We start from the raw sequence: 13,006 nt of genomic DNA, 5'->3' as shown, positions 1-13,006 counted from the left end.
ATTAAAGCCACGTGGCAAACCGTTTATATACAAGAGTGAGAAAGCTCCAACAGCTTCATCATCTTCTTCTTCATTAATCACTTGCTCGCTCGCTCTTTCTTCTTCTGATATTCAAGAATTCAAGAATGGAACATGATCATCCCGATCACGAGGCTTTGAATTTATCATTGGCTCCGCCGAACTCCGACGACACAGCAGCAGCGGAGACACCACCTCTCGTCCAATATCTCCCCGTGGTCGCGGCTCCGTCGTCGAGTTCTACTTCTTCTTTCGCTGGCTCGGATGTGTCGTCACAAGGTCTCGCCCCAAACGATGGCTTTGATCTCTTATCGGGTTCATCAAACAACAGCACAGCGGCTCTTCGTCTTGGAGGTCCCTCGAGTTCAACCCATGGCTTGGATCTTTCATTGGGTTTAGCCGCTGAGTCTCCGTCTCTTGGAGAGGATCTTTCTCTGCGTCAGCCTGTAATAAGTTCTGTAGGAGATTCTCCAGCCATTACTTCTGGATCGAAGGTTCTTTACTCTCTCTCTGATTCAACTTGCTCTGTTCTTTGCTATATTGGAATCACATTTCAACCCATTCCATTGGTTTTGTTACTCGATCGTGTAAAACTCAGGTTGCAAGTTCAAATCAATACTTGGCTAAACCACGGAAAATACCATCTATTAACTTTCCAATGACCAAGATTACAATCGGAGATTGGACAAAAGCTGCGGTCAAGTGTAATGATCTTATTGTTAGGTGCTTCTTTCAAAAGAAACAATTTATCTGGGAGATTCTTGACTTCGTTGGAGAGACTGAAACAAGAAAACATTGGAAAAGGATGGCGATCAATTGGGACGATGTCTTGTCCCTTAAAGCCGACGTTCAAACTGGATGCCTTGAAATCGAGGTAATTAATTTATTGCAAGCTGCTTACACATTCTTCAAAACTTGAACCTCATGCATGTTTGTATGTTGTTTTCTCTGCAGTTGGGAGTACCACCAACGTTCTTCCAAGATGAAGGTCTAGGTTTTTCATGTAAATATAACTGGCAAAAGATCAGCCATTACACTCAAGATCATCCTTCTACTTTTTGCAGGTTTATTTTTGCTTCCCGTGACTTTTACCATGTCCCTTTAATTTGCTTCTGTTTCTAATCTTTTTGTATGATTTAAATCTCTTTCATCTTGTTTTTTCTTTTTTCAGGAGACATGCACTCTATTTTGATCCGAAAGTTCTAGAAAAGAACTACAAAAAGATGGTAGCAGACAGCTTCTGGGCCAGAGGAACATTGGAAGTCCCTTTCCCATCATTACCGGACTCGCTTCACTTCGGAGATGGCCATGCAAACCTAGCGGTTGGAGATAACAGCCAGAATGCCACTGCAAATCAGTTGCTTGCACCGCAAGTTATCCCACCATCTCAACAAATGAACGGACCGAATTTGGGAGGCACGTCGCAACAAAGCCCCAAAACAACAAGCATCACTAAGGGTGACAAAAGGAAACGACAATGAGTAAATAAATGACTCAATGCTGTCATGAAGCAGTGTTGTATGCTTTTTTACCTTTACGATTTAGTTCTGCTTCCCACCAAAAACCTTGTCTACAACTTTTTTGTTCATCATTTCCTGCCTCTCTCTGGTTTTATAACAGCAAAGTAGTTTCTGTTTCTAGAATCTACATTTGGCTTACCCACATTTTCCCTTATTTTTTTTACTAACGGGTTCCACTTTCTCCGTCTGGCCTCCGTTAAACTGTTTTGCTTGTGAGTAGTATTGGCAGATATAGAGAGTGACTTGAGTGATGATGGTTACAGGGTCTGCTCAAATTACTGCTTTATTTGTTTCCAAATGTAATCTGCGCAATTTATATAATACATATTTGTTTCTTTGGGTACAAATTAATCTTCTACGACAAACCCCAAAAATCATGACATTGAAGAATTGTATTGAGAACTAAACCTTGGAAATGCTCATCAGGTTTTGGTTTTACTATTACAACTAGGATCATAAATTGGTTTTACTATTAACTCTCAGGTCATATGAAGAAAACTATATGTATCAAGTATCAACTATCAATATATAAGAGGTCAAGTCATAAAAATTTGATAGAGATTACTTTAGCTCTTTTCACAGTTATCACACGGATTTAAACTGCTTTTACAATTCCTCCAGTCGAATGACTCTCCAAAGTACTCTAGTAACATCTGTCTTCTGCATTCTGTCTGAAACATTCATAGATTTAAGACTTGGTAAGGATGAAGCAAAATCTTGAACATATAATCCACAATGGAAACAGACAATTAAAAACGTTTGCTTATCCATTTTGCGTTTTAACGATATTACCTTCAGCTCACAGTATTGCTGCATCTTCTTGGCCTGAGCCATGGCTGACTTAAATCTATCCATATTTCTGCCTTGTCCATTAATTAAAGAGATGCAGAGTGTGAATTGATGTGACAGAGAGAGACTTTGAATTTTTCAATATACATATCTCTCCACCTCTCCAAAATTTAATGTCTCTCATTGTTTTCTGTAAAATAATTAACAAAAAAAAAACTCCGTTTTGCCCCAAAATAATTTCAATTTTAAATAATGTCACAGACACACACACAAAAAAAAAAAAAAAAAATGATATATAATTTGGATAAAATGTTTTTGATATTTTGGAAACCCATGAATTAATAAATAAAAGTCTTTTTTTCTTCTTCTTATATTTTTTGTTGACCAAAAAAAATACAAAGCCCAACCCAAAAGCCAAAATATTTGTTACGCCACGTGGCAACCGTTATATATAGAACTCAAAAGCTCCAACAACTTCATCATCTTCTTCTTCATTAATCAATCACTCGCTCGCTCTGCTTCTGATATTCAAGAATTCAAGAATGGAACATGATCATCCCGATCACGAGGCTTTGAATTTATCTTTGGCTCCGCCGAACTCCGACGACACAGCAGCAGCGGAGACACGGCCTCTCGTCCAATATCTCCCCGTGGTCGCGGCTCCGTCGTCGAGTTCTACTTCTTCTTTCGCTGGCTCGGATGTGTCGTCACAAGGTCTCGCCCCAAACGATGGCTTTGATCTCTTATCGGGTTCATCAAACAACAGCACAGCGGCTCTTCGTCTTGGTGGTCCCTCGAGTTCAACCCATGGCTTGGATCTTTCATTGGGTTTAGCCGCTGAGTCTCCGTCTCTCGGAGAGGATACTTTTCTGGGACGTCAGCCTATAAGTTCTGGAGGAGATTCTCCGGCCATTACTTCTGGATCGCAGGTTCTTTACTCTCTCTGATTCAATTTGCTCTGTTCTTTGCTATATTGGAATCACATTTCAACCCATTCCATTGGTTTTGTTACTCGATCGTGTAAAACTTCAGGTTGCAAGTTCAAATCAATACGTGGCTAAACCACCGAGAATACCATCTAGTATCTTTCCAATGACCAAGATTACAATCGGAGATTGGACAAAAGCTGCGGTCAACCGCTATGATCTTATTGTTAGGTGCTTCTTTGGAAGGCAAAAATTTATCTGGGAGATTCTTGACGTCGTTGGAGAGACTGAAACAAGACAACATTGGAAAAGGATGGAGATGAATTGGGGCGATGTCTTGTCCCTCAAAGCCGACGTTCAAACTGGATGCCTTGAAATCGAGGTAATGTATTATTAGTACACATTCTTTAAAACTTGAACCTCATTAGTTTGTATGTGTTTTTCTCTGCAGTTGGGAGTACCACCAACGTTCTTCCAAGAGGAAGGTCTACGTGGTTCAGGTAACTGGCAAAAGATCAGCCATTACACTCAAGATCATCCTTCTACTTTTTGCAGGTTGATTTTGCTTCCTGTGACTTTACCTTAGCTTGTTCCTTTAATTTGCTTCTGTTTCTAATCTTTTTGTATGATTCAAATCTCTTTCATCTTGTTTTTTCTTTTTTCAGGAGACATGCACTCTATTTTGATCCGAAAGTTCTAGAAAAGAACTACAAAAAGATAGTAGCAGACAGCTTCTGGGCAAGAACATTAGAAGTCCCTTTCCCATCATTACCAGACTCGCTTCACTTCGGAGATGGCCATGCAAACCTAGCGGTTGGAGATAACAGCCAGAATGCCACTGCAAATCAGTTGCTTGCACCGAAAGTTATCCCACCATCTCAGCAAATAAACGTACCTTCTCCTGATCCTCATGTTGGACCGAATTTGGGAGGCACGTCGCAACAAAGCCCCAAAACAACAAGCATCACTAAGGGTGACAAAAGGAAACGACAATGAGTAATGACTCAATGCTATCATGAAGCAGTGTTGTTTGCTTTTTACCTTTACGATGTAGTTCTGTTTTCCACCAAAAACCTTGTCTACAACTTTTTTGTTCATCGTTTCCTGCCTCTCTGGTTTTATAACAGCAAATTAGTTTCTGTTTCTAGAATCTAGATATTTGGCTTACCCACATTTTCCCTTACGATGTAGTTCTGCTTTACAGGGTCTGCTCAAATTACTGCTTTCCAAATGTAATCTGCGCAATTTATAATACATTTGTTTCTTTGGGTACAAATTAATCTTCTACGACAAACCCAAAAATCATGACCTTGAAGAATTGAATTGAGAGCTAAACCTTGGAAACGCTCATCAGGTTTTGGTTTTACTATTACAACTAGGATCATAACTTGGTTTTACTAATAACTCTCAGGTCATATGAAGAAAACTATATGTATCAACTATCAATATATAAGAGGTCAAGTCATAAAAATTTGATAGAGATTACTTTAGCTCTTTTCACAGTTATCACACGGGTTTAAACTGCTTTTACAAATCCTCCGGTCGAATGACTCTCCAAAGTACTCTAGTAACGTCTGTCTTCTGCATTCTGTCTGAAACATTCATAGATTAAGATTTGGTAAGGATGAAGTACGATCTTGAACATATAATCCACAATGGAAACAGACAATTAAAAACGTTTGCTTATCCATTTTCCGTTTTAACGATATTACTTACCTTGAGCTCACAGTATTGCTGCATCTTCTTGGCCTGAGCCATGGCTGACTTAAATCTATCCATGTTTCTGCCTTGTCCATTACGCAGCATGCAAACGACTCTGCTGAAATCTTTCTTCTGGTACAAGCAAATGCACTGTGCTTGAAGCCCGTCCCTTCCTGCTCTTCCCGACTCTTGGTAGTAGCTTTCTACAGCTTTCGACAAGGTATTGTGTATGACAAAACGCTGCAGCAAAACCGAATTTTTTTATTAAAAAAAAAAAAGAGGAAAGTGGCAGAAATTAGCAACAAAATGGCTGCACAGCTATGAACAGGCTTGACTTACCACGTCTGCTTTGTCTATTCCCATCCCAAATGCGATGGTTGCACAAACAATTCGGACTTCCCCTGTTTGCCACTTCCTCTGTACATCAACTCTCTGTTTTGCAGGGATACCAGCATGGTAATATACCGTCTTCACCTTGCATTTCTCGTTCAGAAACTTCGCAACATCGACACATTCACTTTTGGAGAGACAGTAAACAATCCCAGACTGATCCTTGAACCGATCTTTTAACAGCTCTTGGAGCTGTTTCAGCGGCTCTTTTGTTTTGACGATCACCTCATACTTCAAGTTGGTTCTGTCAAAGCTCATCTTCAAAACCGGAGCCCTGGGAATTCTCAAGCTTTTTAGTACGTCCTGTTGTGTGGAAAAAAAAAGGATCAAAATGGTAAAATAGCAGTGTTCATTGAAAGCTTGTAAAATTCCTTATCCTTTACATTATACGTACAAGGCTTATATAGCCAAAATGGTTACACAATCTGAGGAGAGGATCCAGGAGAGGATCTACACAATATGGAACAATATTAACAACCTAACAGAGTCCTAGATATGTGTAACAAAATATATTCTTGTCTATCACCCTCCCGCAGTCACATCGTCGGTAGAACGGTGAGGCTGGTGCGAAACTCATTGTGAAGAGAACTGGGTAGACCTTTTGTAAAAATATCTGCATATTGGAGAGATGTAGGGACGTGCATCACTTTGACCTCACTGATAGCTACCTTGTCGCGCACGAAATGAATGTCAAGCTCTATATGTTTCGTTCGTTGGTGCCTTACGGGGTTGGTTGAGAGGTAAACTGACCCGATATTATCACAATAAACAACAGAGGCATTTCGTATTGGTCTATGAAGCTCCAACATAAGGTTTCGAATCCAAGTGAGCTCGGCAACAGTGTTTGCTACGCCTTTGTACTCTGCTTCAGAACTGGAACGGGAAGGTGTTGGCTGTCTTTTGGCGGACCAGGATACAAGGTTAGGACCGAGATAGACGCAGTAGCCGGAAGTAGAACGGCGTGTGTCTGGACATCCTGCCCAGTCGGCATCGGAGTAAGCCGTAAGCGTATCAATCTGACCACGAACCATTTGTATACCATAATTCACAGTTCCTTTGACATATCTAAGAATACGTTTTAGTGCATCGAGATGAGGTTGTCTTGGCGTGTGCATATAGAGGCAAACCTGATGAACTGCGTAAGAGATATCCGGTCGTGTCAAAGTGAGATATTGGAGAGCGCCTGCAAGCTGTCGATAGAATGTCGGATCATTTATGGGAATGCCGTCATCAACAGAGAGTTTTGACTTGAGGTCCACCGGTGTAGCCAGAGGTTTACAGTTGGACATTCCAGCCCTAGCTAGTATGTCTTTTGCATAAACGGACTGTGATAAGAAGAGACCCCGTGAGTTGTACTCTGCTTTAATGCCGAGAAAGTGTCGTAGTTTTCCCATGTCTGTCATCGGGAATTCAGATTTGAGCTTGGCAATGACACGTTGCAGTAGTGAGGATGTGGAAGCTGTGAGTAGGATGTCGTCGACGTATAGGAGGAGGTAAGAAAAGTCTCGTCCTCGCCTAAAAATAAACAATGACGGATCCGCTCTGCTTTGAACAAAACCCATTTGCTTCAAAAATGATGTAAATCTGGCATTCCAAGCTCTAGGCGCTTGTTTGAGACCATATATTGCTCTGTTTAACTTGCAAACATGATTTGGCTTATTTGGATCAACAAAACCTGGTGGTTGATGCATATAGACTGTTTCCTCTAGGTCTCCTTGCAAGAACGCGTTTTTGACATCCAACTGATGTATCGGCCATGCCAAACCGACAGCCACATTCAGAACCACCCGGATTGTAGCAGGTTTAACGACTGGGCTGAACGTTTCTGTGAAGTCAACACCCTCTTGTTGTGACTTGCCATTAGGAACCAACCTCGCTTTATGTCGAGACAATACACCATTCTCATCGTATTTGTGCTTAAATAAACACATAGAACGAACAATGTTAACATTAGGGGGACGAGGTACTAAGTCCCAACTCTTAGTCTTAATCATAGCACCATGTTCATCAATCATTGCAGGATTCCAGTTTGGGTCTGAGAGAGCAGAGAGATGGCTTTTTGGTATAGGGGATTTGGTTTTAAGAAGAAGAGCTTTTGTTTTGGCAAGTAGGGATATCATTTGTTTGGGTTTGGTGATTCCTGATTTGAATCGAGTTTGAATGGTAGATGGGGCTCGAAACATTGGGTCTGGTCGAGGAGGCTGAGCGGGTGCCGTAATGGCTGGTAGTGGTGGTGGTGGAACGAATGGGCTTTGCAAGATGGTCTGAAAGAATGGGGAAGGGTCATCATCGTTGAGAAAAGAGTACACTTCATGCGGTGCTGATGGGTTTGCCGCGGGAAACTTGTCTTCCTCAAACAACACGTGACGTGAGATGATGATCCTTCGAGTTTTTAAGTCCATACAGCGGTATCCTCTATGTTGGGAAGGGTAGCCAAGGAACAAACAAGGGGTTGTGCGTGGGGAAAGTTTTGGGAGATTTGAGTGATTGAGATTTGGGAAACAGAGACAGCCAAAAACTCGAAGGTGATTATAGTCTGGGCGTTTGTTATATAGCAGAGTGTAGGGTATCTGATTGGAGATGGATTTTGATGGTGTAACATTGAGGATATGAACCGCTGTATGCAGTGCTTCGACCCAATACGTAGGTGAGAGTCGAGCCTAAAACAGGAGAGTTCGAACCGTGTTATTGATGGTCCGAATCATTCTCTCCGAACGCCCGTTCTGCTGTGAAGTGTTTGGACAAGAGAAGCGAAAATTTATCCCCTTTGTAGCAAAGTAATCATGAAAGCTTTTGTTATTATATTCCCCCCCATTATCACATTGTAAGTGTTTGATTGTTGTGTGGAAGTGATTTTCAACGTAAGCTGAGAAATGAAGAAATTTTGAAAAGACCTCACTTTTACGTCTTAGAGGATAAACCCATAGGTAGTGTGTGAATTGATCAAGAAATAAGACGTAATAATTGAGACCACTCATGCTTGGGACAGGAGACGTCCACAAGTCTGAATGAACTATCTCAAAAGGTTGAGAAACTTTAGAATCTAAAGGCACAAACGGAAGTTTTATTGATTTTCCCAAAACACATGGTTCACAAGAAGAGGAAATTTTCCCTTTATTACATAACTGAGGATTAGAATGAAAAATGGAAGAAAGAGAAGCATTATTCGTGTGTCCCAAACGTTTGTGCCATAGATCTGGAGTGGAGGCCAAAAGAGCAGTTGAAGCTACGGGTGTTTTATTGAGCTGAGGAGGTAGAGAATAGAGATCACCGGAGCTGTCACTTCGGAGCAGGGGTTTCCGTGTTTGAAGGTCCTTTACAGTGAAACCAAAAGGATCAAAATCAACAGAACACCAATTGTCTGTAGTGAATTTACGAACAGAGATCAAATTCTTAACAATATTAGGAGTGACAAGGACATTGTTAAGTTTGAGTGGTTTGGTGTTGGTTTGAATGGAAGAGGAACCGATGGCTCTAACAGGGATGGTAGAACCGTTACCTACAACGACTAACAGACCGGTGTTATGTTTAAGAGTAGAGTGGAGCGTACCTGCATCGGTGGCTAAATGAGAAGTGGCGCCGGAATCCATGTACCAATCTGTTGCGGAAGGATCTGCGATGGTGTCCGAAGTGTATGCTTGCAGCGGGAATTCAACAAGATTTGCCTGTTGTATTGGTGCAGGAGATGAGCGCTGAGTGTTTGGCCACTGTTGGTATTGCGGCATCCAGTACGGGGGTGGTGGTGGCCAAAATGGTGGTGAGTTCCATGGATTGCGGTTGTAGGATAAGTTTCCTCTGTTTCCTCTGTTATTGCCTCGTCCACCCCTGCGATTGCCTCTGTGACCACTGTTGTGGTTGCGAAACGGCTGACTCTGCACTGTGGAGGTCGTGGCAGTGAGTGCAGTCGAGGACGACGAGGTGTCTGTGTGTGTTGCCGTGACACGAGTTGTCTTCTTGAGGCGGGTCTCCTCCCACTCTAGCATTGACTTTGCAGATTCATATGATGGAAACGGGTCTTTGTGTTTGATAACATTAATTATGTTATCAAACTTGTCGTTAAGACCGTTGATGATGTACATAACAAGAGTCCGATCGGTGACTTCAGTACCAACATTGGTGAGAAGATCTGCCGTGGACTTCATCTTTTGACAGTAAGCACGAACTGTCATATCTCCGATCTCCATTGTGCGGAGTTCGTTGTCGAGTTGAATAGTTCTCGCATCTTTGTTGTTGCGGAACTGAGCCTCCACGCGGGTCCAGAGATCACGAGCAGTACCACCGGGCTTGAAGGAAAAGCGAAACAGTGGCTGCGCCATGGTGCCGTAAAGCCAAAGCTTTACCAGACCGTCGCGTTTGAACCAAGCAGCGTCGTTGGCATTGGCAGGACGAACAGAACCATCCAAATGACCAGAGACGTCGAACGCCATGCAGTGCGTGAGAAGAAGCTCACGCCAAGCATCGTAGTTGTGTTCATCTTCGTCAAGGAGCACCGGAATTTGATTTTTGATGTTAGTAACACCAAAACAGCGTTCGGTGGAGTTGTTAGAAGCAGCCATTTATGGCGAACAGAAAGTAAGAAAGAGAGAGAAGAAAAGAGATGAAGGAGGATCAAAAGCCTAGAAGCTCTGATACCATGAAAGCTTGTAAAATTCCTTATCCTTTACATTATACGTACAAGGCTTATATAGCCAAAATGGTTACACAATCTGAGGAGAAGATCCATGAGAGGATCTACACAATATGGAACAATATTAACAACCTAACAGAGTCCTAGATATGTGTAACAAAATATATTCTTGTCTATCATTCATATCATAAGGAACCACAACATATGTATGATAAAATATGATTATCTTCTGAAGCTAAATTGAGAACTGGTGCAATGGAAATCCTCAGAACATTCAAATCTGTTCCCAAATGCAAAAGGATCTAATCATGGTGATGGTTGTTACCTGACAGACTGATTCAGTTGCCGTTGCTGTAAGAGCCATCACCGGAACACGGGGAAAGTTCTGCTTAAGACATCCCAGTTCCCTGTAGTCTGGCCGAAAGTCGTGTCCCCATTGACTGGAAAGAAAAGCAACACATCATGAGATCACAAGGAAAATTTTCTCAGGTCGCAGGCAGTAATCTATTTTGATGATAAGGTGTTGGTGATGAGCAATCAGAAGACATTTGTGTAGACCACAAGATATAAGGTGTGAAAGGAGGGGAGAAAAGTATTGTACCTCACGCAGTGAGCTTCATCAACCACAAAACCTGCCAGCAGTCCCTGTTGTTAATGATGGAAGATGTTTAACATTTTTCTTACCGCTAGAATTTGGTTGTTATATATTATGTAACAGCAACAAGAAAAACTGAATCTACCTTGCGATCTAAGCATCTTAGTGTTTCCAAAAAGGATGAACTTCCAGCAATTTTTTCAGGTGTCACATATAAGAGTTTACATGACGGGTTATCTCTTCTGCAAGCAAAATGTCAATGCACGTATAAGCCTTTTCAGAGCATTTAAATGGTTAGATCTCCATTAAAGAAAAAGGATAAATGATGTCTAAGGTACTTGACTGTAAAAATGAAAGAAATGGGGAGAGGATCTTCACCTAAGCTCTTGTAATACAGCTGCTGCTTGGGAAGCTGTTTGCTGAGAGTTCAGAAAAGTCGCTGGTATCCCGTACTTAAGGTTCAGGGCAACTATCTGATCCTGGATGAGGGACAACAGAGGAGAAATAACTATGGTAACTCCAGCTTTTAGTGTTGCAGGAAGCTGTAAAACAAACAAAAGAGAAAAAATTCAGTATGCAGACTGTGGCAAGTCACGCCTTCAGGAACATATAAAGCTAATAAGGGATCATGACCTGGTAACACAGACTTTTCCCCCCTCCCGTTGGCATTAGAACAAAACAATCCTTCTTTTCCATAGATGCTCTACATGCTTGATGCTGCAGGGGCCGGAACACCTTGTTCCCAAAGATCACCAAATTTGCAAACTCCAGATCATCCAACGCCTGCAACTCTTCGTAACTCGGAGTTTCTTCAAGGTCCTTTTGTGATATATGTACAGAAGGTTTTCTTCCTGAAATCGTTGAAACTGAATCCTCCATAGAACAATCCTTCAAAGAAGAACAAATCAGAAGTTTCAGTTCAAGAAGAAAGTAAAAGTTTGTCACTAAAAACACAGTTCAAAACGTGAAGAGAGATAGCAAACCCCAGAAGCTGTCAAAGGAACTCACAATAAAAATATTTTAAATTTGTCACAAGAACCAAACCCAAATGAATGAAGAGCCAAGTCTTTGCGATAAAAAGCTTCTACGGATGCTTAAACATAGATATATCTTTCAGCACATAAATGAGAGAGTTTTTGCCAAAGAAAAAGCTAGTTTTTTTAACTGCAATGATGAATCTTACCATAGATCTCAAAGAGTGATTTATAGAACTTGTCTGTGGTCTCCTTGGAACCTTGAAGCGTGTCTCAACATCTTCCAAATCACTAGAAGAATCCAAATCCATTACCTCCGGGTGTTTCTTTGGCTCAGGAGAATCCTCAATGACATGAACTTGGACTCTTGAATCATCATCATCATCATCATCAGTATTGAATCCGTTATCACTAGGGTTAGCTTTATCAAACATTTCAGCCAATGTTCCTTGAGCTTCAGATTCTATAGCCTGTATATCATCCCATTCCTCAGTTCCTTCATCAAAATCAGCTAACGCCGCAAGAAAATCATCTCCACACAACTCAACAGTGATGAAATCCCGACCATCATCGCCTATTTAAGACAAAACGCAGAAACCTAAGTAAACCCAATCGATTACGAGAGCATATAGTGTAGAATTTAGATTCGAAATTTTGGTACCGTAAAGAGAGACGAATCGATCCAAGCATTTCTTGGCGGAATCTTCGTCAAATCCGAGCTGTGTAGCTAGGCTTATCAATCGAGCTTTCTCCAATTCCAGATCCTGATCCTTCATCTCCGGCAACGTAACCAGTGATTATTCCCGACGACGGCGATTAGAATGAAAAATTTGCTGAATTTTTTTTAGTGCCCTTTCCGCACAAAGAGAAACCTCCAGCCTAATTTTTCCCGCCATTTTTAGAAAACGCTGCCGTTTCACTGTATCATAGATGGGCTTTTAGGCCCGAGTCCAGCTTAAGGTGCGAGATCACCGAACTTCTCCGATCATTGTGATTCAATTGAAAACCGGTCTCCATGTCATCGGTTTTCCTTTTCTGGTTTAATTGATTTTCTAATAGCCGCCGGTTTGATTTCTGGTTGGAATGGTTCCAGTTTAGCAATTTGCCAATTTCCTTTTTGATATTCAACGGACAACGATCTATGGAATGGTCATTTTCCTAAACGTATAGAGGTCACTTGATCCCAATTAATAGCTACGTAGCTCGGGGCCATATTGGCCACTTGATTTTCTTAGTGAAGAAGGACCAGTGCTCTCATCAATGACTTTAATTTCACCTCTAATATATCATCCTTGGACATATTTTGATGGCTTTGTAAGTCAAATCTTTCTCCTCTTTTGTTTCGTCTATCAAACTCGATAGACTATTCATATTTCAACATTTTAACCCAATTAGTACGTTAATATATATATATATAAGACCTTTTTGTAAATTTCCATTCGGCTAAACCTTACAAAGATGCTGTA

At 41.3% G+C, this 13,006-nt stretch overlaps 4 protein-coding genes across 4 annotated transcripts; 2 read left to right on the top strand and 2 right to left on the bottom strand.

Moving 5' to 3' along the window:
• The first annotated feature begins 125 nt into the window (after window positions 1–125).
• Window positions 126–1,499, top strand: LOC147920068 (uncharacterized). The gene is made up of 4 exons (XM_087503116.1): window positions 126–512; window positions 617–892; window positions 973–1,082; window positions 1,190–1,499. Exons 1-4 carry the CDS (start codon window positions 126–128, stop codon window positions 1,497–1,499), a joined length of 1,083 nt encoding a protein of 360 aa, XP_087359242.1.
• A 1,334-nt stretch (window positions 1,500–2,833) lies between these two features.
• On the top strand, window positions 2,834–4,344 carry LOC147920067 (uncharacterized). The gene is made up of 4 exons (XM_087500502.1): window positions 2,834–3,256; window positions 3,360–3,635; window positions 3,705–3,808; window positions 3,919–4,344. Exons 1-4 carry the CDS (start codon window positions 2,870–2,872, stop codon window positions 4,247–4,249), a joined length of 1,098 nt encoding a protein of 365 aa, XP_087356628.1. The 5' UTR covers window positions 2,834–2,869; the 3' UTR covers window positions 4,250–4,344.
• A 191-nt stretch (window positions 4,345–4,535) lies between these two features.
• LOC104764248 (ATP-dependent DNA helicase Q-like 1) lies at window positions 4,536–12,334 on the bottom strand. The gene is made up of 10 exons (XM_010487747.3): window positions 12,202–12,334; window positions 11,750–12,114; window positions 11,200–11,454; window positions 10,945–11,108; window positions 10,712–10,808; window positions 10,573–10,616; window positions 10,297–10,411; window positions 5,294–5,647; window positions 4,970–5,194; window positions 4,536–4,845 (listed from the first exon to the last, which is right to left on the bottom strand). The coding sequence occupies exons 1-10, from the start codon at window positions 12,314–12,316 to the stop codon at window positions 4,741–4,743; spliced, it is 1,839 nt and encodes a 612-aa protein (XP_010486049.1). The 5' UTR covers window positions 12,317–12,334; the 3' UTR covers window positions 4,536–4,740.
• LOC147920066 (uncharacterized) lies at window positions 8,389–10,302 on the bottom strand. Its single transcript, XM_087500501.1, has 2 exons — window positions 8,895–10,302; window positions 8,389–8,658 (listed from the first exon to the last, which is right to left on the bottom strand). Exons 1-2 carry the CDS (start codon window positions 9,898–9,900, stop codon window positions 8,624–8,626), a joined length of 1,041 nt encoding a protein of 346 aa, XP_087356627.1. The 5' UTR covers window positions 9,901–10,302; the 3' UTR covers window positions 8,389–8,623.
• Window positions 12,335–13,006: the final 672 nt, after the last annotated feature.

This window comes from Camelina sativa, chromosome 19 (assembly GCF_030686135.1).
Source record: "Camelina sativa cultivar CO46 ecotype springtype chromosome 19, ASM3068613v1".
In the NCBI taxonomy this organism is placed as follows: domain Eukaryota; kingdom Viridiplantae; phylum Streptophyta; class Magnoliopsida; order Brassicales; family Brassicaceae; genus Camelina; species Camelina sativa.
This window is presented reverse-complemented; position numbering and strand designations above follow the sequence as displayed.

Coding starts and splice junctions, on each gene's coding strand:
- LOC147920068 (XM_087503116.1), top strand. CDS start 126: ATGGAACATGATCATCCCGATCACGAGGCTTTGAATTTATCATTGGCT. Junction 513..616: donor CCATTACTTCTGGATCGAAG/GTTCTTTACTCT, acceptor TGTAAAACTCAG/GTTGCAAGTTCAAATCAATA. Junction 1,083..1,189: donor CATCCTTCTACTTTTTGCAG/GTTTATTTTTGC, acceptor TTCTTTTTTCAG/GAGACATGCACTCTATTTTG.
- LOC147920067 (XM_087500502.1), top strand. CDS start 2,870: ATGGAACATGATCATCCCGATCACGAGGCTTTGAATTTATCTTTGGCT. Junction 3,257..3,359: donor CCATTACTTCTGGATCGCAG/GTTCTTTACTCT, acceptor GTAAAACTTCAG/GTTGCAAGTTCAAATCAATA. Junction 3,809..3,918: donor CATCCTTCTACTTTTTGCAG/GTTGATTTTGCT, acceptor TTCTTTTTTCAG/GAGACATGCACTCTATTTTG.
- LOC147920066 (XM_087500501.1), bottom strand. CDS start 9,900: ATGGCTGCTTCTAACAACTCCACCGAACGCTGTTTTGGTGTTACTAAC. Junction 8,659..8,894: donor TCATTTAGCCACCGATGCAG/GTACGCTCCACT, acceptor TTCACTGTAAAG/GACCTTCAAACACGGAAACC.
- LOC104764248 (XM_010487747.3), bottom strand. CDS start 12,316: ATGAAGGATCAGGATCTGGAATTGGAGAAAGCTCGATTGATAAGCCTA. Junction 5,648..10,296: donor CAACTGAATCAGTCTGTCAG/GTAACAACCATC, acceptor TCCACACAACAG/GACGTACTAAAAAGCTTGAG. Junction 5,195..5,293: donor GAATAGACAAAGCAGACGTG/GTAAGTCAAGCC, acceptor GTTTTGCTGCAG/CGTTTTGTCATACACAATAC.